General features: G+C 39.4%; 2 protein-coding genes across 2 annotated transcripts; both read right to left on the minus strand.

Annotated features, from left to right (window-relative positions):
• Window positions 1-651: 651 nt before the first annotated feature.
• Window positions 652-15906, minus strand: vps37ba (VPS37B subunit of ESCRT-I a). The gene is made up of 4 exons (XM_026343211.1): window positions 15721-15906; window positions 10285-10456; window positions 5352-5434; window positions 652-3301 (listed from the first exon to the last, which is right to left on the minus strand). The coding sequence occupies exons 1-4, from the start codon at window positions 15823-15825 to the stop codon at window positions 2819-2821; spliced, it is 843 nt and encodes a 280-aa protein (XP_026198996.1). The 5' UTR covers window positions 15826-15906; the 3' UTR covers window positions 652-2818.
• A 373-nt stretch (window positions 15907-16279) lies between these two features.
• On the minus strand, window positions 16280-27671 carry LOC113150631 (ATP-binding cassette sub-family B member 9-like). The gene is given in 14 exon segments (XM_026343215.1): window positions 16280-18173; window positions 18364-18500; window positions 19955-20114; window positions 20595-20768; window positions 22875-23063; window positions 23144-23272; window positions 23363-23560; window positions 23645-23850; window positions 24512-24642; window positions 24770-24884; window positions 25879-26431; window positions 26433-26544; window positions 26652-26746; window positions 27419-27671. Coding segments are annotated over 12 exon segments (2343 nt in total). The 5' UTR covers window position 26544; window positions 26652-26746; window positions 27419-27671; the 3' UTR covers window positions 16280-17933.
• Window positions 27672-27697: the final 26 nt, after the last annotated feature.

The raw sequence follows: 27697 nt of genomic DNA on the forward strand, positions 1-27697 counted from the left end.
AAAATGGCTAAATGTATCTCGATTACAACTAATATTGAAATATATTAGTTGTATATATTAAAATATATATTGCAGTTTTAATCCTTGGCGTTTTCATTGAATTGAAATCCAATTCCGCTTTAAATGCACGCAATGAATCTAACGTTACAAACACAGGGGTACATTCAAAAACACAACCTGTTTGACACAAAGTTAGATAAGATTGATAAGATACATAGATATAGTATATTCAAATAAGTCATACTTACCATTTAGGAATAACTGCCATAATACTTATTATGATTATAAATAAAACCTAAAATATAGCATTCCTAAATATTTTAAGATTTTAAATTTACTAAGACCATGCAATTCTGCCATATACATACTGTAAATATTGGCTATAAATAAATATACATTTATAAATATATGCATATGAATATAATATTGCTTCAGCCTTTCACAGGACAATGTAAAATGTGTATTTCTCAGAAAAAAAGTTTCCATGCGTTACCAACTCAGAAACACTAGATGGCCGTCTCATTCCATTATCAAAACAGCACAGATGGATCTATTCTTCCATGAAACAAGCCTGCTACCGACTTTAAGACATGATGAGACAAATCAGACACTTTTCACTGTGTAATAAAGCAACTGGATAAAAACAGATACAAAAATTTGAGATTTATTGAACTTGAAAATTTAAATTCCACTTAAACACTCATAAGTAAATACCTACAACATTACACTGAAAATATCACCAGCCACATATGAAACCATAGATACAGAGGATCAGTTCAAACATAAAAAGTAGCTCAACAGCTTAAAAAAATAGTATTAAAGAGGAATCTTCAGACTGGACACTAAGAGAAAAGGCCATGCACAAAATGAATAACCCACTATTAGTTGTTAGAAATGGTGGTTCATTGAGACCATGACTCTTTAAGCTTCTACTTGGTAGTTGAAAATGCTCTGTCCATTCTAAGGTCCACTTCTTTGCCTTGTGGTGATGTATTATCAACAAGATATGACACAAAACATTTCAGAGCCCTGTTATTTCACCAGTTATTTCAAAATGAAAAAAAAAAACAACAACAACAGCAAGAACACCACATGCAGAAAAAAAATCTCTGAATTCACCCCAGGCAAACCTCAATGCAGCGGAGGAAGAATGGAAGAGAAGTGCTAGCACCACTAGGCACACAGCCTCAGGGTGTCTCTCATCTCTCTGGCACGTGTTCAACTTTGCTCTATTCTGGCCTTCTGCTTTCTAGTAAGAAAGCACAGCCTGACAACTCAATTGTCAGACACTGCCTTTTTTACCTTATGGTGGAACATGAATTCAGTAGCACACAGAGAAGGTCAGTTTATTTTTCCTATCAGAAGAGTTGGGTAAGGGATGAGAGTGGGGTTCTATCCTCTACATCTGAGCACAGAGAATCCTGGGAGCAGTCGGCAGGACGCGATTAACGTCACTTTTAGTGAAGGCACTCGTGGCTCTTCATCAGTGCACCGCAACAGCAGTTGGGAGGTGAAAGTGAAATTGCACCAGAGGAAAAAAAAAACCTCCCAAAGCCAGTTTAGCATGGCAAGATCCTCTTGAAAAAATCTGGCTTGCATGTTCAGAAAAAATAAGTGTGTTAAAGAGTGTTTGAGCTCACAAAACAGATATGTTGGGAACAATCAAATCTTATCTCACTAAATTAATCAGTTAAATTAAAAAACAGATTTTAGCAAAGAGTGATGTTGAACGTCTTTGGTGCTCAGTGTGAACAGAACTGTACTTATAAGATCCAAAGAACTGTTTGCACCATTTTCAATCAGGAGGAGTGTTAAAAGAAAGTGGACATCATAGCGGAGTGTTGGGTTACAACAGGTACCCACAGAAAACACACATCTGAATTGTACACTATGGCTATACAAAAGTCCTTCATTTCAGGCAAGGCCTAGGAATATTTGTTACAATAATTCATCCACTAATCTCTCCTTTGACCCCCCCTTTGACTTCTGCCCTGAGACGGAGCAAGTGCCACAGCCAGCCATCGTGAACCAGGTAGGTCTCGACTCTTTCGACACATCCGCATTTTGAAGAGGAGAAACATCCGAGCCCTCCGTAACATGTTAATCAGTCTATCCTGGCTAATTTTAACATAATTCCAGTAGAACTATATCATAAAAAGATGCTGAAATTCAAATATTTGTATGTACCTTGTGAATTAAAAATAAAAAGATCACAGCATAGATGCAGTTTCGCCTGGGAAATATTTTCATCAAAACTGCACAGTAATTAGGGTCTCTCTTTACTTGCATATAGAATACCTGTAAATAAGTATGGTGAAGATGGAAATGGTTAATCAAACCCTCATTTAAATGATGTTATTGTTCCATAAAATCTTGAGGAACAAGTTTGATGGAAGGTGAGGGACTGAAAACTACTGGGCCAGCAGAGCTGGGAGTGCTGCCTGGAGGCCAAAGGTGCTGATAAATGACAAGTCCCAGCTCAGTGACCAACATACCCACACTGGTTTTTACTACAGCCTGCAGTGGGGCCCTTCCACTGTAGGGACTGAAGCCCGATCTAATTACGTCTGTTATTTTTTGTTGTTGTTGGGAGTGTTGATGGGAGACGGAGGTGAAGCATGAATCCACAAAGACTATTGGAGATCTGCTTCAGCTCAACGTAACCAGACCAGCCAGCGCACATCTACCTTCTTGCATTGTGATTAGTTGTATTCCAAGAAGGTAGACAACATTTCTTTAAAAAAAAACTGTCAGAGGAGATCCAGTGGTGACAAGTCCACGACACACACTGCATCCTCGGACCAACAACTGCTTTATCTTACTGCATGATGAAGCCGGGCTGCGGGGCCATGCGAGGTGGAGCCCTCTGTGGCAGAGCAGGGGGATATTGGGATAGGAAGGGGTTGGGGTAGCCAGATGAGATATTGGGGAAGGGTTGGCCTGTTCTGGGGGGAATTGGCGGGTATGGAGATGGTGAGTAAAAGACAGGCTGGGGGATAGTAGTTGGAATTGGATCTAAAACTGGGGCTGGTTGAGATGGAGGAGGAGGGGGTTTCCTTCTGGGCTGAGGGATGGGGGAAGAGCTGTTGTTGGCCTCAGCGAGGAGGGAGGCTGCTACTGACACATCCTGAGATCTGGAGGCGGGGACAGATGCCTGGGGGAGCCGCTGGCCTCTTAGCACCATCTCCTGCAGCTTCTCGATCTTCACCCTCCGCAAGTGGGCAAGCTTCCTCTTGTTCTGATAGTCATCAATGAAAGAATCCAGGGTCATGTCGCCATTCAGGAATGAATCAGCCATATTCTGGAGATGGGAGAAAAAGCATTTGAAATGGTTTTAATAGAGAGAGAGGGAGAGAAGTCCCTACTGACTGTTTATTAAGACAAAGTTGAGTGCCAGCATGAGTCACGAAGATAGAAATGTCACCTTTAGAACAAATATAATACAAAAACTTACACAAAAAAACAAGGAAACAAACTCACTTAGATAAATTGCAATTTTACATTTACATATATTTAATAAAATGTCAAAACTATTGATCACAAACGGCAAGGGTTAAGTATGTAAGATGGTTAAATATTTTAATACTAGCGACTCATAAAAACATAGAACTCATGAAGTCAGGTCACAGGGTATTTCAACATGAGCTAATGTTGCATGTTCATTTCCACAGTCTGGAAGAACTGGTTCCAGGTACTATGCACAAGTGTTATGAGCTTCAGAACCATAGAGAAAACTAAATCTCTCATTTCAGCTGAGGAATATACAGTAGGTATACAAAGAAATATACAAAATTCCACATGTAATTATTTTTCTCAATTTAAAAGCTGCAATAAAATTGTTGTAAATTGTGTGTCTGTTTATATTTAAACTGTATGTTTAATAATGTAAACAAATGTCAGAGACATTAATATCAACAACACTACCTCCAGGTAGCATCATTTTACAAGAGTAAATATGTACAATATGTTCCTCAGAACTGTAGTTAAGTAACAGTAACATGAAATGAAAATACAAGTACAGGTACATGAAAATTGTACTTAAACACAGTTCTTGAGTAAATATATTAAGTAACTCAGGTGATAAAACAACTGTAATTAAAGTGGTATCTTGAATGCAGATGCATTACCAATGAATGTAATGAAAATAATCATCTATGTCACATGTCACAAAGAAGTGGGAAAAAAGGAAAAACAAAACTCTTTCCATGAATAAAACTGTATAATAAACTGCCTGTCCAAAAAACAAAAAAAGACACACACACTCACACACCTTTTTGTTGGACCACCTTTAGCTTTGATAACAGCATGCATTCACGGTGGCATTGGTTCGATAAGCTTCTTCAATGTCACAACATTTATTCCCATCCAGCGCTACACTACTTTTTTTTTTTTAAAGATGTTGTATTGATGATGTGAGAGTCAGACCGCTTCTCCAGCACATCCCAAAGATTCTCAATGGGGTTAAGGTCCCTGAACCACTCTTTTACAATTTGAGCCCGATAAATCCTGGTATTGTCAACTTGGAATATGACCATGATATCAGGGAAACAAATCCTCTCATGGAATAACCTGGTCATTCAGTATATTCAGGTAGTCAGCTGACCTCATTCTTTGGGCACATAACATTGTTGAACCTAGACCTGACCAACTGCAGCAACCCCAGATCATAGCACTGCCCCCGCAGGCTTGTACAGTAGACACTGGACATGATGGAACACTCTGGAACAGGGTAAATCTGGACTCATCAGACCATATGACCTTCTCCCATTGGACAGTTCTTAACTTAGTTTTAGTAGTTTCATCATTCTGAAACAGAATAACATCTTTTCCACGACTACAGGATGTGTCTTCAGACACTGAAAAGTAATCATCCATGCAGTAATCATCCAATGGGAGGTTCTTAACTATTTGCTTAGTTATATCCGGGTGGTGAGTTTTTTTTAGACAGGCAGTGTATAATAATGTTTACATGTATGTCTGTAATATAAGAAGTAATTACACATGTGTACCCCTACAGGTTTGTTGTTCTCGCTGTCAGGAAGTGTTATCAATGTAGGCACGTTTTTATACACTGAAACTGAACATTTGAATATATAAAAAAGGTAATAATAAGCTGGCACATGATGAATTTTGCATCCCCGATGACAATTTTATTATAATTGCTAAAATTAGGGAGGTTGAAGAAACGGAAGCCCATCAGCAAACCTAGATGGTGTTTCAGCCATTCTGCTGCCTATGTTCGGTCTGCCCAACAATGGAGCCTCTGTAGGAGAGGCCATCAAAAACCAGAAAGGCAAGTATATGAATTACTCACTGGGCTGCATGAAGTCATCCACAGAGAGAATTCTTACCTCCGTTTCCTCCTCTATTTTGGCTCCCTCTGCCTGCAGCAGTGCGAGCAAAATGTCCAGGGAAGTGTTTCCTGACTTGTGGTCTGAAAAAAACAAAACAGAAGGAAACACAAATGTTTTCATTCTGTTGGACCTGAACGGAGTGAAGGCAAATCCAGTCTTGTTAGTAGTCAGACTCAACATTTGTGACATCAACACTGATCCAGATGAAATGTGGATAGAATGTCACCAGTGCAACATACTGTACATCAAAATAGTGTTAGCATGCAAATGCTGGAGAGAAACTGATTATAACCCTCTCATCAAACACATTTCAAACGTAAATTAGAAAAAGAGCTCATATGCTAGGAGAAAAAACTAAAAGAAAAAGGAAAACTAAATATTTTCTCAACTCTTGAGCTGAAAATGTACATGCTGTTAATAATAGGTTTTAATGATCCTGTCACACAAATCTGAGGGAGGTATATGAGATGTGCCAGTCATGATCCTGTGACTGACACATCCAAGCAGCCATAATGCTTCACTGTTTGCTGTGAACTTGCAAAGCTACACTCAGTCGTGTGAAACTGGGCTGGTGTCTCTAAGGAGGAAGCCTGTTTTGTTTGTGTTCCCAAGCAGGACTGTAAGTCAACACCAACTGGTGTCAAGACTGCATACACACGGTGGCCAATCACTAGCTACTGATCTCCACTCCGGTGCGATCAACTGACCTACAGCCACTAAGCCTGGACTACATTATAGTGGATCTCTAATTACATGAGAGACTCCAGTCTGACCTGATAGGCTGCTGACACACACTTTTCATATTCTGGCCTCCTTGTATAAGTGGGATTCACCATAGTCCCTTAACTACTCAAACTTGCATGAGTGGCTTGTTTCTGACTGTGACTGACTTGTTTCTGTGTTAGCATCAAGTTTGTCTTATATTCACGTATTATATTTAAACTCCAAATTCATTCAGATAAAGTCACTTAATATTTTATAAAGACAAACAACTGTGTTTCCCATCTGTTTTTAATTTGTGTATTTTGTTTATACCGAAAGATGATGACAATGAGAAAAATCACTTGAGATTTTAAAACATATGAATTAATTCAACTGGTTCTTGCATGAGACCGACTGATTGTAACATAGGTCCAAATTCAGTTCAATTCCATAAATAATAATACTTTTTTGGCACTTGTGCTCTGGCACGTGTTCTCTGTACACAACCACACTGAATTTAAAATTAACATTCAAGTTGTGAGCAAGCCTTTAATCTTTAATTTGAGAAAAGTGTGGCATAAACCATTCAGGAATTACAGAGAAGGGTATCGTGGGTAACTGTAGGTCACAGAGAGGGACTGAAGGGCTGATATGCACAGCTCAGAAATCTCAATGTGCCAAGCAGAGCAGTGCATCAAAGATTTAACATATCCGCTTGCCATAAAGGTCTTACCAGGTCGACAAGATTCACGTTACAATTAAATTCCAATTAAAGATACTGTATCTGTAATTACATTTGGACTAGTCAGAATGGCTCATTGACTTGAATTGAAACAGTAGTATAGTATGTGTGACCATATTGTTTATAGTTAGTTTTTAGCTTAGTTAACACCCATTCAGATTTCAAATATTTGCCAGGTTGGAGCTTTGCTCCACTCCTGTAAGAGAAATGTGAAGACCCACATTGTTACTCAGGTGACAGTGACTTCCATTTTCAGATTTATCCTCCATTTCCAGAATTCAAGGTGTGGTTTACTAAATGTGACACTGCCCCTAGTAGACATTAACATCTATTGCACAAGTGTAACAGTACTTCTCTAACACAACTTAAGCAGCATATGTTTACTTATTTGTAACGCATAGAACAATGTTCCATATTTAGGAATTTAACATCCTCTCTAATAAAATAATGGTTAAAAAGTGTAAATGAGTTACAGTAATTAGGTTTGTGATATGCAAAAGAAAACAAGCTAAATAAATATGGGACGGTGTTGACAAAAGGTAAGGCCAAGCTCTCCTCCACCCTCCTATCTCTGTGGTGCAGCCTCCACCACAACACCACTCAAGGAATTTCCCAGCTGTCTGAACATGTGGTCCTTCCTGCCCAAAAGCACTGAATGCTATTTAACACATAGTGTTAAGACCACAGTTACATTTCACACAGCTTCATTATGTGGCAGATTTAACAATAAAACTGTGTCATTTGTTGGAAAAAGGCGATAATTACACAATAAATTCAAGCCTTTCTTATTTTTACTAGTATGGGCAATATGGTTCTGATTAAATCATCTCAAGAACCAGTGGAAAGTGTGAGGCAGTTTCAGATAGCTTGCAATAAACAACCTGCTAGTAGACGTGACTGACACACCTTGTAAATAGAATTGAGTGGTGTAATAAAGCATTAATCATTAATGAAAGCATAAAAGCAGCAGTCAATCAGCCTGCTTTGTTAAAACTAGCAGCACGCTGACCTGTAAAAGACAAAATAGAACTAATAATAACCATATATTTTAAAAATTGCCCGTTTACTGACTGAACAGGACACATCCAAAGAAATGCTTCAGTCTCGAAACAAAACCTGTTCTCCCGTCCCTGTCCCATTCCTTTCCGTCTCACGCAGTCTTCCATAACAAGACAGGAGACTCAAGTGCATCAGCAACACACACACACACACACACACACACACAGTCTGGATCTGACGATCGTGAGACAGCTTTTCAGAAGGAGAATCCACGTCCACCTCTCTGCTGTGAATCAGAACAGGGGGAGGTTTGTCCTGCCTCACTCTCTTTCTCTCCCACACTCCCAGCTTTCCTGCCGGTCCCATCATGCACCACTCCCTCCCACCCACTGTGGCTGTTTTACACCAGCTTGCCTGGCAGTACAATGGCCCACTGTTGGCTGCTGACAGTGGATGGCAGTAGTGGTGGTGGTGGTGAAAGGGGACTGCCCTACCATTTTGGCCTCCAGAGGTTGATAGACAGTAATGGGTGATGCAAAGACCACACAATCTAGATGCATGGGGGTGCTGCTGCTGGTGTAACTGTATGCAGCCCGACAACACAGCAAGCAACTGTATGCTGAATCTCTCATCTGGGTCAAACTGCTATGTGTTTCTCGCAGCTGTAAGCATCACTGTCCTTCCCCAGCTGCTCTACAAATCCACTACTAGTGCATGGAAGGCAAGGAGGCGGGGGGCACTGGGTAACCTACATTTGACAAAAGCCATTGCTTGCTGACAACAAACGAAACCAGACTGTGGCAGCGGTGTATTGACTCCTGTATGGGTAAATGCTGTCCTCTAAGACAGCAGGATCTTGGAATGGTAAAAGGCTGTCAGAAAAAAAAGATTATTTAGCTTTAAGAAGAGCAATTATTCTGTTTATGTAACCTTCAAATTATGGCCTTAAAGAAATAAAAGCTTGAACTTTTCAGATACCTAAGACCTTTATGTGTGTTGTAATCATGATAGCAGCAAGCTTACAGTGTCTGTATGGCTGGCAGGGAAGGAGGCAAAGCCAAACTTTTATGATCGGAGCAGAAGTAGTTGGCATGGTATTTCAAGGGGGCTGCTTAGCAATGAGTGCGTCAACATAGTCACATGTATGGCTATTGTATCTTTTTTCACATACTAGAAAAAAGTGTGAAGGTGTGTCACTGTGTCATCTTACATCCACGTAATGCTTTCCTGGAGTGGAAATCTACAGTAAATGAGAACAGGAACTTGCTTAACCAGAACAGAGCTCAATCGCAGTGACTCCTGCAGCAACATGACCAGGAGGCTTTCTGGCAACAGAATGCAGAACAAATGCCAAAGAACAGGTCTTCTGTGTTATTAGCACGTGTTTAAGCAGAAGAAGAAATATTAAATAACACCTCAGCTTATCATTAACTGACAGCTAACAGGAGGAGACGGTTGGCTCTTAAACTGATAGTGGATGACTATAATCACCTTTTCATATTATCAGTGTTATCATACTGTATGTTTGAATTTAAAACTCAAATCATTTGCTAATTCAGTTTAACAACTTATATGCAGTGATCTGTTTTACTGATGCTCAAAAAGATGTCGATTTCCTGTGGACCTTTTTTTTGATGGCATCGACAACAGAAAGAAGCAGTTTCAAGTTCAGTTCATGGCTGTAGTACAGGCTGATGACAAGGGATCTCCAGAGTTCTCTGTCCTTTGCTTTCCTTTCTATCTGATCCCAGGTATTTCTTATTATCTTGATGTCTGCCTGGATATCCCCTGGCCAAGTGTGGTTTGGCTTGCTCCCTCTTCCCTTGAGGGTTCCATATCAAAGCTTGTTTGGTAGAGTTTGTTGCTGGTTTTCGTAAAGCCCACCCCCATCCATTGCAATCTTTTCCTTTCAATTTCCTCTTCTGATTGTTTTTCCATCCACAAATTGTTATTGCTGATCTCGTCTGGCCAGTGGATATTAACAATTCTTTTAAGGCAGTTGTTAATGAAGGTCTGCACTACTGACTGCGAATTTTGTCATTCGCAAAGTCTCAGCATCACACAGCAGCACTAAGTTTACATTTGAGTTGAAGATTCTTATTGTTAATTGATGTAAACAATAGGTCTGAGCTGCAAGTAGGCCCGACATCTGAATCTGTACCTGTTTATCAATTATACTCACTAAATTTTGTACAGGTCGATGGAAAATTAACAAATATTTAGAAAAAGATTTAAGTAAAAATGCGTACTGTTTGACCCTTATGTTTTTACGTTGACTTGATAAGGCCCATTTAGTTTTTAATTTTAGCTAAAAATTCTTGTGTTGTTTGGTAAAACCATCAGAAACTACAATTAAACATATTGTGCCATGTGTTTTTCCACTTATTTATTTAGAAACTTTCAGTGACATAACACATATAAAAACTTGTACAAGACTGCTGGATAAAATACAAAATGAAAGTCACAGATAAATTACTGCTACCGTACCTAGGGAGGACTTGCGAAGCTGATAGGACTCAAAGATCTCCTGAAGACAGCTGTAGCCCTTGATAAGCTGCTCTTTCTTGTGCTCCAGGCTAGGCTGTAGGGTGAGGTTTTGCTCAGCGAGGGTTCGGTTGCTGGCCAGTGTCTTCTCCTTGCTCTGCTGGACCTCCTGCATCTGCAAAAGGAAGAAAAACATGTCAGTAATTTACTTTACTTGTACTTTAAGGTGCTTTTCACCATGAAGGACACCCAGAAGAGACAAGACGCCTCTCTTACATAGTGGACACAACTTTAAACATTAACTATGATTCATCACACTTCAACTGACAGTTTTCTCACAACTCCCACAATCCTGTTCACAGAGTAGTTCAGTAAGACAAATCAAGACCACAAATTTGTCACAGAACTGAAAGAATCTGCGCCTTTTATTTACAACAAGAAATGTTTTTGTGTCACTTTCAATAACAACCCTTAATTTATTGTTCAAAGGTGTCCATGAAGTGACAAACTTCCTGGAATAATTATAATTGAATAATTTCAGCTTAAACAACATTAGGCATTTGTGCACTAGAAGACAAACAAAAATGCAGCAATGCAGTTGTGACACTAGGAAACTCAGCAGACACCTGACAAGTCATACCAGGAAAACCACGAGAGGATAAATAACAAATCGTTGCTGCATTCAATTCCTGTGTGCCAGTATCTGGACTCATTCACTATTTCCTCTACAATACAGTAAATACTAGACTCTATATTGAATAGTGAACAGTGCATGGAGATTTCGGCAACATTATCATATATAGTAAAAAGGTAATTCTTTTATAATTATTTATTTCATAATCAAATCATCTTTGGGCTCCTAAATGGAGAATATGTCTCATTTAGTTATGCTAACAATTATTACTTAATCTCTCAGGACAGAACAGGTAGGTATTATGTTGGATGGATGGTACTGAGGCTAATCTACACATATATACATATATATGTGTACAGTGAAGCAATGATTATATAGGAGTACAAACATCTTTCAGGGCCAAACCATATCATGGCAGTGCACAAGCACAAGTTTTTTTTTTTTTTTGTCGATGGTGCTGCTCCCACAATGGCTATACAGATTCTCTTCTACTGTGGGGTTAAATTGAGGCAGAACTTATCAGAACAATCTCCAGTTGTTGGGCATCCACATCACATGCTGCTAGACCTCTGCTCCATCTCCTTAAGTAGTGACAGTATCACGTTTGTGTTTTAACATCACAGCTTTCAGACACCATGTAAACCAAACCAAGTAGAAGGTAACACCTTTTCTTTGACTTTATATAATAGCTGCATTCATCATGTAGCAGCAGGATCAAGACATCTTTCTCTCAATTTATCCGACATAAATCCTTTACAATCAAACCTTAAACTTACCATAAAAACCAGTGGCGTGTTGCTTTAATGCAAATTTTAACTGAGACAATAATAAGGAAGATGGGAAGAGCGAAGTGCTGCAATGCAAATAGAGGAGGATCAAAACGACTGAGCTCTCCTGTTACTTCTCAAATGACTCATTTCACACATTGAGCCTGCATGTTGTATGTGCAAATATAACCAGGACTGGGCATCTAGAAAAACTCTAAAAATACACTACAGTGTAGGTTGTGCTTATGGAATAGTTTCTAAAAATGACTGAGGTGGGCCTTGTTTGGTGGTCAGACTGAATTGGGGGAAAATAACTTTTCACGTAAGAAAAGCCACTAGATCATGTCTAGTAACGCTGTACTTTGCATCATCATATCCTGAGGTGACCAGGCCTGCTTTTGAGAGAGCTGATTCGCTCATTCATTGTGGCCCGCTGAAGAAGCAGACCTCTAAATAGATTTTCTAACTGCAGGCTTGTTCTGTCAAACCAAACACATAATTGTTTGCTGGGGGAAATGCTCTCCAATACTCCGTTCTCTCCATCAAGACTGGAATAATCACAGGAAATGTAGGTTAAGAGCTGGTCTGAATGGACCACAGACCTAAATTTTGGAGCGGTGTCGTAATAACCTACAATTAGATACAGGTCACTGTAATACACCCCTCACACCATCTAAAACCCCTGAACGTGGAAGCCCATATTGCTTCACTCCGTTTTATGATGGTGCATTTTCGTCTTCCTTATTTTCAGTCTAACCACACTCACAACCACATATCAATGTTTGACAGGAACTGAGAGTTGTTCTGTTAATCACCAGAGAGAGTGAGTGTGGTTAGACAACTCAGTACTAGTTAGAGCAGTCCTCACACTTGGCCAGAATCAGCAAGGTATTTTTTGAGAAATGTATTCAAATATTAGATTATTGGACGTAGCCTAATAAATTACCATGTCAATATATTGCTTGGTATCAGCTTTTTGTGGTTAAACTAGAAGAAATGTTCTCTCTGGCTCACCAGCCAAGGTCTGGGTCATCCTCCAGTTTACTGTTAGGCCCAGTGCCCAGTTCTCCTCCCCTCAGAAACACCACAAAGGCAGTAAAAGCAATGAGAAAGTGTCTAACAACTGTAACATCTGTAAATTCAGAAGTGTATTTAATTTATCTGTGCAACAAATTTTAAATAAACTGTACATAAACTGTTTATCTACAGCCTCCATAATTTTAAAGGTAACAACAGGGGAACTATGATAAAGATGAACAAGCTAATCCAGGTTCTGGACTCTGACATTAGGGTTAGACACTGTTCATTTTTGGTTTTAGTCCTTTTATGACATTTCTGACACAGAAAATCAAGCATACAAGTATAGAAATATATAAATACTAATACTAACTAATCACTAGTTGGTGTTGCAATTCCATCTTTCAGAACTACGATATAAAGCTGTGGATGTTAGTGTCTCGGTTTCGGTTTAAGAACAGTTACACCCATAATTAGCGCCACTGGAAAAGCCTGTAGGACGGAGCATTGGTGCAGCAGTAAGTATTGTTGGCTCAAAGCGGGGAGGTTCTGGATAGATATTGCATGTTCTGTCTGTGCCTGCATTGGTTTCTTCCCACATTATCATTAACGTGGCCCTTAGGTGTGAATGTGAGTGTCAATGGTTAGTAGTATCAATATGTTGCCTCTGTGATGCACTGGTGACCTGTCCATGGCGTAACCCATATCTAAACCATTAACAGCTGGGACTGGCTGCGGTCCTCTGCCCTTAACATGATAGGCAAGCCAGTATACCTTAACTTGTACACATTTGAATGTGCAAATATTTTATATTTTTCATTTGACACCTTATGTCACTTCTAAACTGATATAACTGAACTCAAACTGCTTGCTTTCTAAAATTCATTTCTGGATGAATGAAAAACATCAATAAGGAACTAAAACAAAAACAAGAGACAGTGCTCAGCTTAATTTTAACTTTGCTCAGTGTATTGCGTATTATACTGTAGAAAGCTTAAATCAGCTGAAAGATCATGTGTTGACATTATGAAATAAAACTGGGTCATCTTCAAATAAAGATCACACTGGCTTTAGCTGAGCTGACGCTCAAAAGGTAGCTAAATTCTTTTTAAATAGGTCCTAAAAATAGGTTTTTGCCTCAAAAAACAAGTCACAAGCAGCCGATTACTACAGAATAAACTGACACAACTGGATGCAATGAAACTAAACAAATCAATGGTGGTGATATTTGCATCATTCAAAAGATGCCACATGTGCTGGTGTCAGTGTGTTTTGCAAAACAAGATTACTGCCTACAGTAAAGCATGTGTCTCCATCCGAGGCAAAGGTTTATGTCCATGTACTCAGTACTTCTCAGCACACTCAGGTTTCACTCAGTGCCTCATGATACCTACTGTCTTTGTTTCCATTTTATCTTTTAAACTGAAAATTTCCCAGTTGGTTTCACCTTTGACTCAAGCATGTCTTCACTTGGCTGCTTCTCTTTCATTGCACTCATAGTCTTGTGACTAACTTAAGTCAATAACTGCTGCGTCACTGCAGTAAACAAGTCTCTCCCTCTCTGTAACCTATGGGATGAGGAAAACGAAACCATGGAGACAATCGCGTAGGGTGTGGATGAAAAACACAACTGACAACACAAAAGGCTGGCTCACAGCCCACATTAACACCAGAACTCTAAAATACTGTATTGTATATACCTTGCTTGTGCAAGGTGAAATGGATCTGGGGCCCTTACAGTCATATACAGTAGTTTACAGTTTCTTTCATGTCAAGAGAGAAGCTATTTGTCGCATTTCAAACAGTGAGTTCTCACTCTTACGCAAAATGTGCTTAAATTAGACCATGAGAGAGAAAATCTCAGCACCATGACAACAGACAAGAAAAATTCTGGTGTCCTGACAATGTGGTTAATGTTTGTAATTACAGATGAGGTCCACACTGTAGATTAAAAAGGGAGGAGGAAAGTGCTTCCTGATGCCTTATCACTTTACAGTAAAAAGAAAGCGAGTATGGTGGGAAACTGGGGCTGATTCAGCAGGGCAGGCACCAGGGAAGACTGAAGCCCAAACTGGAAGTGACTATTTTGGAAGAGGCAGCAGCATAGGAAATAATCGGAAGCACAAATCCTGTATATAAACCCTACTAATCTGTTAGCCCTCCCTCTTAATATGCCAAATTTCAGCGTCTGATAAAAACCTGTCTGTGGACTATGGCTTGTAATCGCTTTGTGTATGGAAAAAGCTGAGGCTTATCAGCTGCTTATAATGACAAGGGCAGACTAGTGACAGAGTGCAAACAGGTAGACGTTCATCAGGAACTGCTGAGGCCAATAACTCCAACAAGTCAATGTGTGCTTCATGTAGCATCACTTCGTTCACTGTTTCAGATAATTTAGTGAATTTATTTTAATATTTCTGTTTTAATCCACACACTGGCACTTGATGCTAATAAAGTATCATTTAATATTTATGCAGTAAGTGCTACTTAAGTTATTAGTGAAAGCAGAGCTGGGAAACAGACTATATTTGCTCAGTATCTTTATACCTGTGTGGACAACAAAGTAAGCTAGAAATAAATTGGAGTTCGGCAGGACGACCTGCCGCTGATAACAGTGTCGGAGCTAGGCCAGTGCTCAAACTACGTCTTCTTCTAAACCCTCAGTATGGCCACTAAAATAAAGTGTTGTTCGTCCATATGACTGAACACACTCTGTCCTGAACAACTAATGAAGAGATCTAGTGTTTTTTTGGAGCAACATCGTCGCTAGCTGTGACTCCTCGCGTGTTAAAACTTGAGACAATGCTTGCCCCGCTCCGTCCCAAGGTTAACGATGTGTAGCCTATTTTGGATTTAACAATAGTTAACTTCGGTTAACAACGTGTATTTATCATTAAACCCGAGGTCGGAAACGACCATTTCCGTGACAATACCGAGCGTTCGCTGGAAAAGCACAACAAAGGCTTGAGGAAAAAACTGTGACCGAGCAAAGCAGTCAGCAGCTAACACAGCCTAACGTACCTCATCCATCTCCTGGATCATTTTGGTGAGTTTTTCGTCGTCCTCCAGAATTTCGTGAAGCTGAGTCATCGTGTAAACGCTGAATGTGTTGGAAAAACTAGACATTTTAGCTCTTGTTGTGCGCTTCTCCCCGCCTGTGAACCCTGTCCTCGGCTTTCTGAGTGTGACAGCTGACTGAGCTTCTCTTACAGGAACTGGACAGGATACAGGCCCACGGATGCCTTCGCTTACTGTCGGAATTATTGCAATCACCGGTAAAAACATGCAGAAGGTTAGTTTGAAGCCATATAAGGACTATATAGAGTATTCATAGCAATACATGATATTGTAATACCACTGTAGCAATATTCTAATAAATATAATAACAAATACCACTCCACATTGTTTTAGCGAATTTCATCTTATGCCTTCACACTATGAAGACAGTTTACATACATGAGAGCACCTTTACCAATCCAATACTTTTCCAAAGTAGTGAAATGGTGAGTGTAATTTATTTGTACTTGAAACACAAACACAACAATTGAGTTTAGGATCAAAAGATGCACATAAGACAAAAGATGATCACACATTTAGCTTTTATTTCCTGGTATTTACATCAAAATACATTACATAGTAAAAAATGGATCACCTTATTTTAAGTGATCTCAGCTAAGAATTGGAACTTGTGACTGCCAGGTGTTTCATGACACTCAAGTGTATCCTGATAACTGACCCTCTCCCTGTGATTGATTTTTTTTTTTTTTTTAAGCAATTAAAATAATTAATCAGAGACACTGAACAGACACAAACACTGGCCATAGCCAATATTACAATTTGGAATAACTTTAAAAAAAAAGAAAACTGCAGATGAACTGAGCAACATACATAGAGTAAGGAAACAACAAGAAAAACAACAGCAGCTAATACAGAAACATTTTGGGAGTTGAGAAGTAAAAAAATACAATTGATCATTACCAACAACCTCCACAGAGCAAGGATGAAGATATGACAAACCACCATATGAAGAATGCTTCATGACCAGGAAAGTCCATACCACAATACCCCACATATTTCAGCAGAAGAATTTTATTAAGACAAAGTAACAAGTATGAACTCAACATTATTGTGTGACTTTTTTTTTTTAACTTTTTTTACTTTTTGGATGATTAATGTTTTTTATTATTTATTATTGACTAAGGTGATAATTATTTTTTGTTAAATAAATTGATCAATTAAGGCTTTGAGCTTTAAAATGCCTAATATTAATTCCTAAAGCCCAAGGTTGTGTTTCCAAATTCTGCCGAAAAACAGACCAAAACCTAACCAGTTTAGTCTCAAATAAAACAGAGAAATCTTCACATTTAAGAAACACGAACCAGAAAATGTGTGACACTTACATATAAAACTAGCTTATATGTATTAGTTATAAGTACAAAGACAGTTTCAGATTCATTTTCTGTCACCCAATCAGTTCATTAACAAATTGATTCAGTTACCTGTAACAAAATAATATAGAACCCACATGATATGACACATAACCCATTGAAATCCAAGTCCAAAAAAGTCCAATGAATTCCAATATCACAGCAGAAAAAATACCTTTACAGTACAAATGTTTAATTATTAGTATAGTGGAGCTAATGCCACTTGTTCCAGTTTGTGTTGATTGAAATCTGATTGGGTGTTTACCCGAAGACAGTGAATGTAGCACTAAAGTCTTAATTCAGTGTTTACATCTATAAAGGGCACCATACAGCATATTTCACAGTATTCTTGTTTTACAGTGTGGAATACAATTACCTTAACTATCTGCAGTTACGTCCATAGTTCATTAATTTTTACAAACAAAGGTGCCTTTCTTTTCTCGTATCACATTATTCATTTGTAAATATTCACTATCTTCACACTAGTCTTGTAAACATTTATATAAAAGCAGAAATAAATTCTGTGAATGAAAAAACCATCATACATAGCTTCATAGTGCCTATTCCTAAAGGCAATATATCAGTTAAAAATCATATTGCCTATAGTCATTCATGTTTTCTGGGTATCTGTGCAATGTTTTGAGTATTTGGTGTTATAAAGCCAGTGAATACCTGCTACAGTGATCTGCTACTTTATACATGGCTTAATAATCCAATGCCAGTTGATTCTTAGTAGCTAGCATTGCACTCAGGCCCACTGTTACTGCTACTGCTTTGTGTTCTCTGCGGACACACCCTTTTGGACTGTCAGCTGATGCTGTCACACATGTTGAGGACGTCTTCTTGTGTCTCGATTCCCTGGATCTGCCTCTGCACCAGCTTGCAGTAGAGTCCCCCACTGGCCATCAGCTGACTGTGAGACCCCTGTTCAACCACATGGCCCTTGTCCATTACTATGATGTTGTCCGCCTTCTCCACTGTGCTGAGTCGATGAGCGATCACCAACACCGTGTGCTCCCTCATGATGTTGTTCAGAGCCTGCTGAACCTGCAGCAGATTTGGTAAAAGTCAACAAAACAACCCTTAAGATAACTCAACACTTCTCTGACACATTATCTCATTCACTAACATAGCATTTATAACTGGACTGCATTATGTAACAGGTGCTGTGTGACTTTTGTTCATCCCCCACATGCCAGATATCATTTGAATTAGGTAAATGTAGCAGTCCACATACAGTGTGTTCACTTTCCGCATCCAGGGCGCTGGTTGCCTCATCCAGGATAAGAACCCGTGGCTTGCGAATGAGAGCTCTTGCAATAGCTACTCTTTGTTTCTGCCCCCCTGACAACTGGGTGCCTTTCTCCCCAACACCTGGGAAAACATAAGGTGCATTAATTCAAACATGTGACTTTAACTTTGTGAAGAAGAGATTAATTGTTAGCTGTATAATCATTTTATAGTGGCTGGATAGTGTAGTGGTAAGATCCCCGCCCTCTAGTGGTAACATCAGATGTTATAAAACTATATATGTACAGTGTAGTAAAGAGTTTGCAAACACCTAAACCCCTAGATGTTCTCATTATGTTTTGTTGGTTTTATTCAATCAAATGGTAGGAAATTAATAACAAAACACACAGAAATGAACAACAATCCATTTTAAGCATATTTGAGCACAGAATAGTGACCAAATCAAATTTGCATGTTAAACTTTGCTTTCATAAAAATCATTTTATTATCAATTTGCAATGGACAATAGTAACTGCTTGACAAATCTATGGCATTATACTGATAAGTTTTCAGGTATGATTTTATTCCTGTGCTTCTGCAACACTTCCCAAAGGTCCTCTGTGCTGTTTAGGCAGTGTTCTCAAAGTCTTCGGCCCAATTTTCACAGGGTTCAGATCTGGTGATTGAATTGGTTAATTTTAAACCAATTCTTAAACAGAGTTGGTACTTTTTTTTAAGAAAATTGTTATACAACAATGTAACCAATTATGGAGCAGTGAGGCATCCGTTTCTCAAGGGCAACACTCATAAGTACTTGTCTTCTTAGACAGATGTGCACTTGGGCCTTTCACTGCTTCTTCTGTCCTGATTGGATCTACTTGCAGGATGTCCCTGGAGACTATAGCGTAAACCTTTTAAAGACTATTAATTTCTCGGATAGATCTCAGAGAATAACCTTCCTTTCGCAAGACAAATATAGACTGACAGATTATCTAAGGAAAACGGTTTTGGTTTGGTTAAGTTTAGCTCTAATTTACACTGAAAATGAGAGGTCACTCTACTTACGGAGGAAGAGCCAAATATAAACTCAAATAATTGGTTTGCTGGACACACCCATATGCATACATGATAAATTAAAGACTTCACCACCAAAGTTTTTGGGAAAAAACAAATGAAAAAACAGTGTAAAATGCCAATAATGGCTTGGTGTTCCCAGACCTTTTTAGTTACCCAGTAGGCATTTTATAATAATATTGACATACTTTATTGAACCCCTTGGGGAAATTGTTGTTTGGACAGCTGCAGTAGATGGCTGCACTACTGTGGGGTGTTGATGTCTTGTTCACGGACACCTCGACATGTAGCTAGGAGGAACTGGGAGTTGAAACACTCATTCTATTGCCAAGTGCTCTACCAACTGAGCTACATGTCGCCCCAAAAGTTCCCTATTAGAATGGTGGATAGTATAGGTATAGGCTTAGTACAAAACTAAAACATAAACTGCTACTTTCCTAGCAATAATACTTTTTTAAAAAGCTTTCTTACTATAATTTCTCTTATGTTCTGTCACTGATTAGGGAAATAGATCTAATAATTACTTGTCTCATAGCCACTGGGCAGGGCTGTGATAAAGTCGTGAGCATTAGCCTTAGTAGCAGCCTGCACCACAGTCTCCATGGGGACATCAGTCAGGCCATAGGTGATGTTTTCCTCTACTGTCCGGGCAAACAGCATCGGCTCTTGGCTGATGAGCGCTACCTACAGAAACATAATAACAAAAGGTGTGTCTTTATCCTTAAACGTGAACTTATCTAAAATTTTGCATAATAAGTACAACAAGTGTCAAAAGGCAAACAAGATATATCCTGGCATATGCCATTCCTGTTTCATAATGGATTTAAACATTAGCACACATACAGTTTATTTTGGCTCAATCCAACATTCAGCATCATGCTGCTGTTTTTAATCAAAAGAAAAGTAATCTGCACCTTATAGTAGCCCAACACATGCACTCTATTCCTGTTTGTGTAACACTTGTTAATTACAATACCCTGCTGTTTTAGCTAATTAGTTTTTTGCCTTTTTTAATAAAAAAATTACATTATTACATTTGTCTGTTTGTTTTTTATAAAAAAGGAATATTTATTGCCATATTAACAATAAGAAACACACTAAATAACATCAGAACATCCTGTCCCATCCTAGAAACTACATCTATGATATTAATACAGATAAAACCTTAGAGTGGAGGTAGTCGTGGCTGTAGGTGTGAACAGGCTTCCCATCAAGCAGCACGTGGCCCTGCTGAGGGAGGTAGAAGTTCTCCAACAGACTCGCACAGGAGCTCTTTCCACTGCCAGAAGGTCCCACAAGGGCTGTGACCTCTCCAGGCCGCAGAGTGAAGGACACTCCCTAAGAGAAGAACCAGTTCAGATAGTGATCTTCTATAAACTGAACACTGCAATATACAATCAGCTTCAAATATTAGAGCACTAGGTTGTTTGGCTTTTGGCCTCTGTACACCATCACAATAAATTCAAAGTGAAGCACACACTTTCAGCTTTGATTCAATGGGCTCTAACAAACTCTCAATATAGCAGGCCATGGCATTAATAATCATAGTAGAGGGTCTCTAACGGTTGCACTGAATTTGTTCAGGTGGCGTCATTAACAAAAAAATAGCCAACAACACTTGATCATCCTTCAAGCACTGTGAAAACCCGCTCCGCTCTCCAAGGATGCTATAGTTCCACGCCTCATCAGGTTAGCACTGCTAACTTGATGGACAATTACACTTCCTCTGAGCATTTCGGCTTGCATTTAACACTGAGTTTGTGTGGCGAGTGAACATAGCAAACTAAATTATGTTGCTAGCTGCCAAAGGTTCATGAACAAACATACCTATATTGAGTGAAGGACTGTAGATATCAGATTAACTTAATGGTCATTTACACTCCCACAAAATCATGATTATCATTGGTTATAATGAATGATCTCAGTATGATAAGCAAACACAATCATACATGATTGATAGTCTATAATGAATGACCACACATAAGGCATAAAGGTGGGTTACAAATACAACAAATCACACTAAATGTCAATCGAATCTTTAGAATAGATTGTCAAGTGTAAGCATCTCTTGGATTTATCAGCCAATTATTCACTTTTAAGAAGAGGCACCAGTTTTTTTGTCAGTTTTCTTCCCCCTACTTGAACCTTAATTCGACAAACTAAACTGTCAGAACCATCTATGGTTTTAACCACTTGTCCTTGCCTTATAAATCAATCATAGTCAATAAAGGTTGGCTACTTTGACAAAAATATTTTTAGAAAAATTGCCTATTAATGTCAAACAGGTTTCTACAAAGTAATGTCAAATAAATAAAAATATGTAAGGTGCAGAGACACTTTGGGACTGTGGCTACTTTACCAAGAAGTGGGCAGCCAGACAAAATGACCCCAGTAGGACACAACGAACACTTCAATGTGGTAAAGAAACAACCCATAGTGACAGTCAAAGAAGGCATCATTAGAACTGGCTAACATTTGTGTTCATGAGTCTACAGTGAATAAAACCTTGAACAAGCAGGGTGTTTATGGCAGGACAACAGGAAGCTGCTGCTTACTAAAAAGAACATTTCTCTGCTAAAGGTTTGCCAAAGAGCTTACTGACACTCCAAAGCGGGTATGTCCACAAATGTTTTGTGGACTGATGAAAGTAAGATTAACCTGAAAAAGAACACGCAGCACTACACAGTTTTTCCACAAGCACTTTAAGGTTTTTGAGGTTTTATGGTTACATCAGATGTTTTTGTGTTATTTTAGGCTCATTATATTTGTCAATACTGTTGAATGAGGTCCAAGAGCTGTCTGTGTACATAAGAGGGCTTCCTTACACTGAATAAACACAATCAACCCATCACAGTGATGATACCATTTCATCTATCAAACATGGTGGAGGCAGCCTTATGGCATGTATGGCTGCCAAATGAAACCAGGTCACTATTTTTTATTGGCGACCTGACTGCTCATAAAATTATCAGGGTCAATTCTGAAGTGTATAGGACTATATTCTCTGTTCAGATTAGTCAACAAGACAACAACACAAGCAAGACTAAAGGCAGGAAGACCCACAAATAAGCAGCAGCTGAAGGCAGATGCAGCAAAGGGCTTAAGGGAGAAAAATCAACATTTGAGTTCATTGACTGCAATGGATTTTTATCCAAATATTAAATGCATTCCCTGTGTTTGTAATTTTGTAATTACTTATGAGCCACCAAAACTGGGTAGGAATGGCTGCAATTCAACATGAATAGCTAGTGTCACACTTTTATCAAACCCTTTAAATTACAGCTAAAAGTCTTGACTTCCTATATATCTTGAATGTTTCATTCCAATTTCAGTGTGGTGGCGTAAAGACCAAAAATACTTATCATTGTTCCAAAATGTATGAAACTGACTGTGATGCCAAACTGAACAGTACATTAGTTATACCAGACCTATCTGAAAACAAACCTTGAGAATATCAATGTCGGGGCGTGTTGGGTAGGCAAATGTAATCTCTTTAAACTCAACCAGACCAGCGCATGTGTCTGGAGCCTCTGTGCCGTCAGCTCGGTGTTTGGGTTTCCTGTCCACATACTCAAAAACCTTCTCAGCAGCTCCAACTCCCTGCATGAGGCCCGTGTACACTGATGCAACGCTCTGTAAAAGACATTATTTAAGTGCACTGTTTTATTTTCATGCCTAAGAAATGAGTGACAATAATAAAACAGAGCACATACCTCTAGACATTCTCCCAGCTCAAGCAGGTAGATGAAAAAAGATATCAAAGCACCACTAGTTATCTGTCCGGTAACTACAAGGTGGCCGCCGTAGTACAGGATAGCAACTTCTAGAGCAAGCTCTGCGCTCTGGAACACACACACACACACACAAATCGTATTTGTGGCCTCACTGTAACACAGGTATCAATATCTTAAAAAGCAGTAGTTAATACCTACACAACTGGACCACATGTAGCAAGCATATGCCAAGGCTTCTTTTTTATTAAGCTGAAACATGACTAAGAGCTTAGCGTAGTAGGAGTCAGCCTCCCCACACTCGTTGGCGAAGCTCCGCACCGTCCTCATGGCTGAAATGGTTTCTTCTGCAATTTTATTGGCCTCTGCAAGAGTTGTTTGCACCTCTTTGGTCAATTTCTGTCATAAATAATAACAAATACATACACAAACATTACTTTGGCTTTATCTTCAAAATAAAAGCACAACAACAAACTACTTCACCTTGTAGTATTCTCCATAGAGTTTAGATATAAGGGCGATGACAGGGAATCCCATGATGAACACCATTGTGAGCTTCCAGGAAATCCTAAACATGAAGATGAACAAGCCAGCGCCCTTGATGGTGCTTGTTAGGAAGATGTTGACATTTTCAGAGATGAGGTCACTCATTTGGGTGGTGTCAGCTGACAGGCGGGAAAGGATGTCACCTACAGGTATGTGACAGTGTTAGAAGAAGGGATGTGCCATCAGACTTTTTCACTACCAATGACTGGGCTGTGCATATCTGTGGATGCCTGATACCGATCTGATACAATGATTATATTCATAAAAACTGAACTCGTTGGTGTGTGTTACACACTGAGGGGTTCAGCCTTGGCTTAAATATTGCAAACATTTAGTGCAAACAGGAATATAAAAGATAGCACCTTAGCTGCTAACATCTTTGCTGGGCATCCAACAAAGTTTACTGCTTGATCGTATTGTCTCCTTTTGTTTTGATCAACTGTTGTATTATCAAATGTTGATAATACCATACCCAATCTTGCCTTTTCTTTATATTGGATTGTTGTATTGCTGGTAGCTGGACTGCTTCTTTGTCAAAAGAATACGATTAAATGCAACAATATCTCTCAAAACATTTCCCACAACACAAAAACACTGGTTCTCCTTCCATTTTCAGTACTCTGACATGATGTGTTTTCTGTACTGTTCTATTTGTTTGTTGTTGTGTTTTGTGACATGTAATTGTGTTTTGGGAAATGTCTTTGTTCTTTACACCTACAGGCCACTGTAAGAGAAGGCCTTTAAATAGATGAGGAAATCAGTGATGCTGATTGGATGTATTTATTGATGGTGCTTTTGAATTACCTGTATGGTTTTCATCAAAAAAGGCTATTTCCTGCCTCATCAGAGTTCGGAAGAGGACGCTCCTGATCCGAAGATTTAATCTAGCAAAGGTTAGGCTGAAGACTCCTTCACGCACTCCTACTGCGAGCGAACTGAAAAGAAAGTCAGAAAGAAAAAACAATGAAAGACTGTAATTTTTCTTAGTTAAAATCATTATTTTGGAAACACACAGGATCACAGTGGTGACACAGGCAGAATACAACCTGTACACACCCTCACCTGCCTAAGGCCAACATTGCTACTGCGAGCACAGGTTTAGCAAAGTACTCCATGCTCTGGTGAACCACAATGCTGTCTATGGCCTTTCCATAGTAGTACGGTATGAAGGCTTCACCTACAGGTAAAGAGAGAGAACACATCTAAGAAGTGATTAGGGACAAGGCATGTTTTGTTTTTTGTCTTACCAGGCAATAAGTATAGACTTTTAAATATAAATGGCGTTTTGGTGGTTAATTAAACAAAAACTCCAGCAATTTCAAAATGACGTAGGGCTCCGGAACATTTTATGGACACGTCTGTTTCATAACATTACATTGGATTTGGCTATTAAATGTGTTTGGTAATATGATAATTAGTCACAGAGTAACAGCCAACAGGCTCAGTACTCTGTGGTAGCCTCTGCTATCCACTACGCCGTGGTCTGCTGGTGAGCAGGCAGCACAGACCGGGACAGAAAGAGACTCAACAAGCTGGTCAGGAGGGCCAGTTCTGTCCTGGGCTGTCCACTGGACTTTGTGGAGGAAGTGGGTGAAAGGAGGATGTTGGCCAAGCTAACATTCATCATGGACAACACCTCTCACCCACTACATCGGACAGTGGAGGCGCTGAGCAGCTCCTTCAGTTGCAGACTGTTACACCCTCCATGTAGGAAGGAGCGGTTCCGCAGGTCATTAATTCCCACAGCTGTTAGACTGTACAATGCAACAGTTTAAATATACATGTACAAAACCGGTTATCATGAATCCATAGCCCATCTGACTATATTGTTTTTTACTTTATTTTATCATTACGTATAACATATTGTATATGTTTAGTCGTAATAGTGTATATAACTGTAGATTCTTGTAAAATGTTTATTACTTTTGTATTTTTGCACATTCTAAACACCCTTTCATTCTTTTTGCACATTACTGTTGTTTTTTTTGCACTGACCTGTTGTAACAATCGAATTTCCCCAATGTGGGATCAATAAAGAATATCTTATCTTACTTAGTCATTTAGTCATAGAAAGTCACTGTTGAGATATTGCACCAGAGTGTTGCAATCCTTTGTAATAAACTGTAGTAAACACTGTCAATTATCTGCTTTACTATGTCACAGACACTCACACACAGCGGAGATGATGAGGAAGAGGACAGCTACAGACAGCAGTTCAGCATCCTTTCTGCAGTAGTTTAGCAGACGTCCTAATGTGGCCCCAGAGCTGCTCTGCTCCACCTTCGTCTTCTTCCTACTTTCACACTCCACCTCCTGCTCCTCCTCACCAGCTGTCTCCACAAGCTTCTCCGTGTCCTCAGAGCCTCCTCCTCCTCCTCTACTTCTGCTGCTGTTATGACTGCTCACTGAGTTGGACTCCTTCCCCAGCAGTCTCCAGAGCAGTATGACACCCAGAGAGGAAGCACACGTCCAGCATATCAGGCTCAGGTGCCAGGGCTGGTGGGTCAGAGAATCCAGCTCGGTCAGCATCAGCAGCTTGGTCAGGGCGTAAGTGATGACGATCAGGCAGATGATGAGAGTGAGGGTGGCGAGTGCAGCCACTCTCGGTGGGCCATCCTCCTTGTTCAATGACACCCCTATGCAAGCTCCCAGGAGGAGGCAGACACGGAGCAGCACGGTCCCCCAGAGATCCAGCATTGATTGGAGGATGCTGAAGTCCAGGGACCTCGTCTTTGAATATGGTCAGGTTTGATCCATGTGTGTACACAACAGTGGTGATGACAACATCCAGTAGGATGTACAGCACAGTGCAGCTCACAGCTACTTTGGTGTCCATGCTGATGATAAAGGCAGAGTTCTAATAAGTAATCAGTACAGTTTTACACTATAGCAGCTGATAAATTTCAAAATACAACTTTAAAAGGCAAAACACACAGACACTGACGCGCTTCTCTGCGTCAGGACACGTCACTGCCCGATCCTGTCACCGTCCACAAACGCGCATTCGCTCTCTGCATTGAAATGTCCTGGCCACCGTACCTGTTAATAAAAAAGATCAAAAATAGAAAAGCTCATTTTTAATAAATAATAGAGCCTGTAGAAACAGACGGTGGCTACAGATATCTGTTCTTGGGTGATAGAAGTAAATGAACACTCCCGTGACTCAGCAACTTCACTTCATGCTGATGCTTCATTTTTTTTTTTTTTTTTTTTTTAGGAATCATCGTGTTGAATCTTTTCTGATGATACCATGTTTTTAGACACCGACAAAAAGTTAATGTTCCGATGTCCTGTGTGTAAGATGTATTCATATTGTTTTTTAAATCAAAGAGTGGCTTTGGGGCTTCCTCTTATTTTACGTCAGGTGTCATGACGTAGAGGAGCAGGTGACAGCTCACCTGAGCTGTTCATTGTAACGTACAAATCTGGTATTTAAAGCTGTAATAGTTGAAGAAAAACACAGATGATGAGGGAAATGTACTAAAAGCATAATAATAGACCGCAGATGTTGATGTCTTGTCAGTCATTTGTACAGTGGAAATAATACACAAACCAATAATTAAAAAAACCGCTCCCAGCGTGTTGTGAACGTCACATGACACATGAAAACTTAAATGAGACCCTACACTCATAAACAAACATGCTGCTCACAGTTTAACAGAAATGACTCCACAAATAGTAAGATTTGAATTAGTGATGCTCTCCACTTACCTTTTTTTAGTCCTATCTCCAGCTAAAGGAATAAACGTCAGGTATTAAGTTCTACCTGTTGACAGGTGTTTCGTCAGTTTACAAACGCCTCCGTCCATAAGGTTAATTTCCTGCGAGGTGTCCGCATACATGAAATAATAATTCACGACGGTTTGTCTATATTCATGCTGGAAAGCTGCACTTGCTAACAGACAACTTCCAGGTATGAAACTGAGTCAAGTTATGTTAAAGTGACTGAACCCGACCGACAGTGAAGGGGACACCGGTATCAAAGATCGT

This window comes from Anabas testudineus, chromosome 9 (genome assembly GCF_900324465.2).
Source record: "Anabas testudineus chromosome 9, fAnaTes1.2, whole genome shotgun sequence".
In the NCBI taxonomy this organism is placed as follows: Eukaryota; Metazoa; Chordata; class Actinopteri; order Anabantiformes; family Anabantidae; genus Anabas; species Anabas testudineus.

Coding starts and splice junctions, on each gene's coding strand:
- vps37ba (XM_026343211.1), bottom strand. CDS start 15,825: ATGTCTAGTTTTTCCAACACATTCAGCGTTTACACGATGACTCAGCTT. Junction 10,457..15,720: donor TGATCCAGGAGATGGATGAG/GTACGTTAGGCT, acceptor TTCCTTTTGCAG/ATGCAGGAGGTCCAGCAGAG. Junction 5,435..10,284: donor GCTTCGCAAGTCCTCCCTAG/GTACGGTAGCAG, acceptor TGTTTTTTTCAG/ACCACAAGTCAGGAAACACT.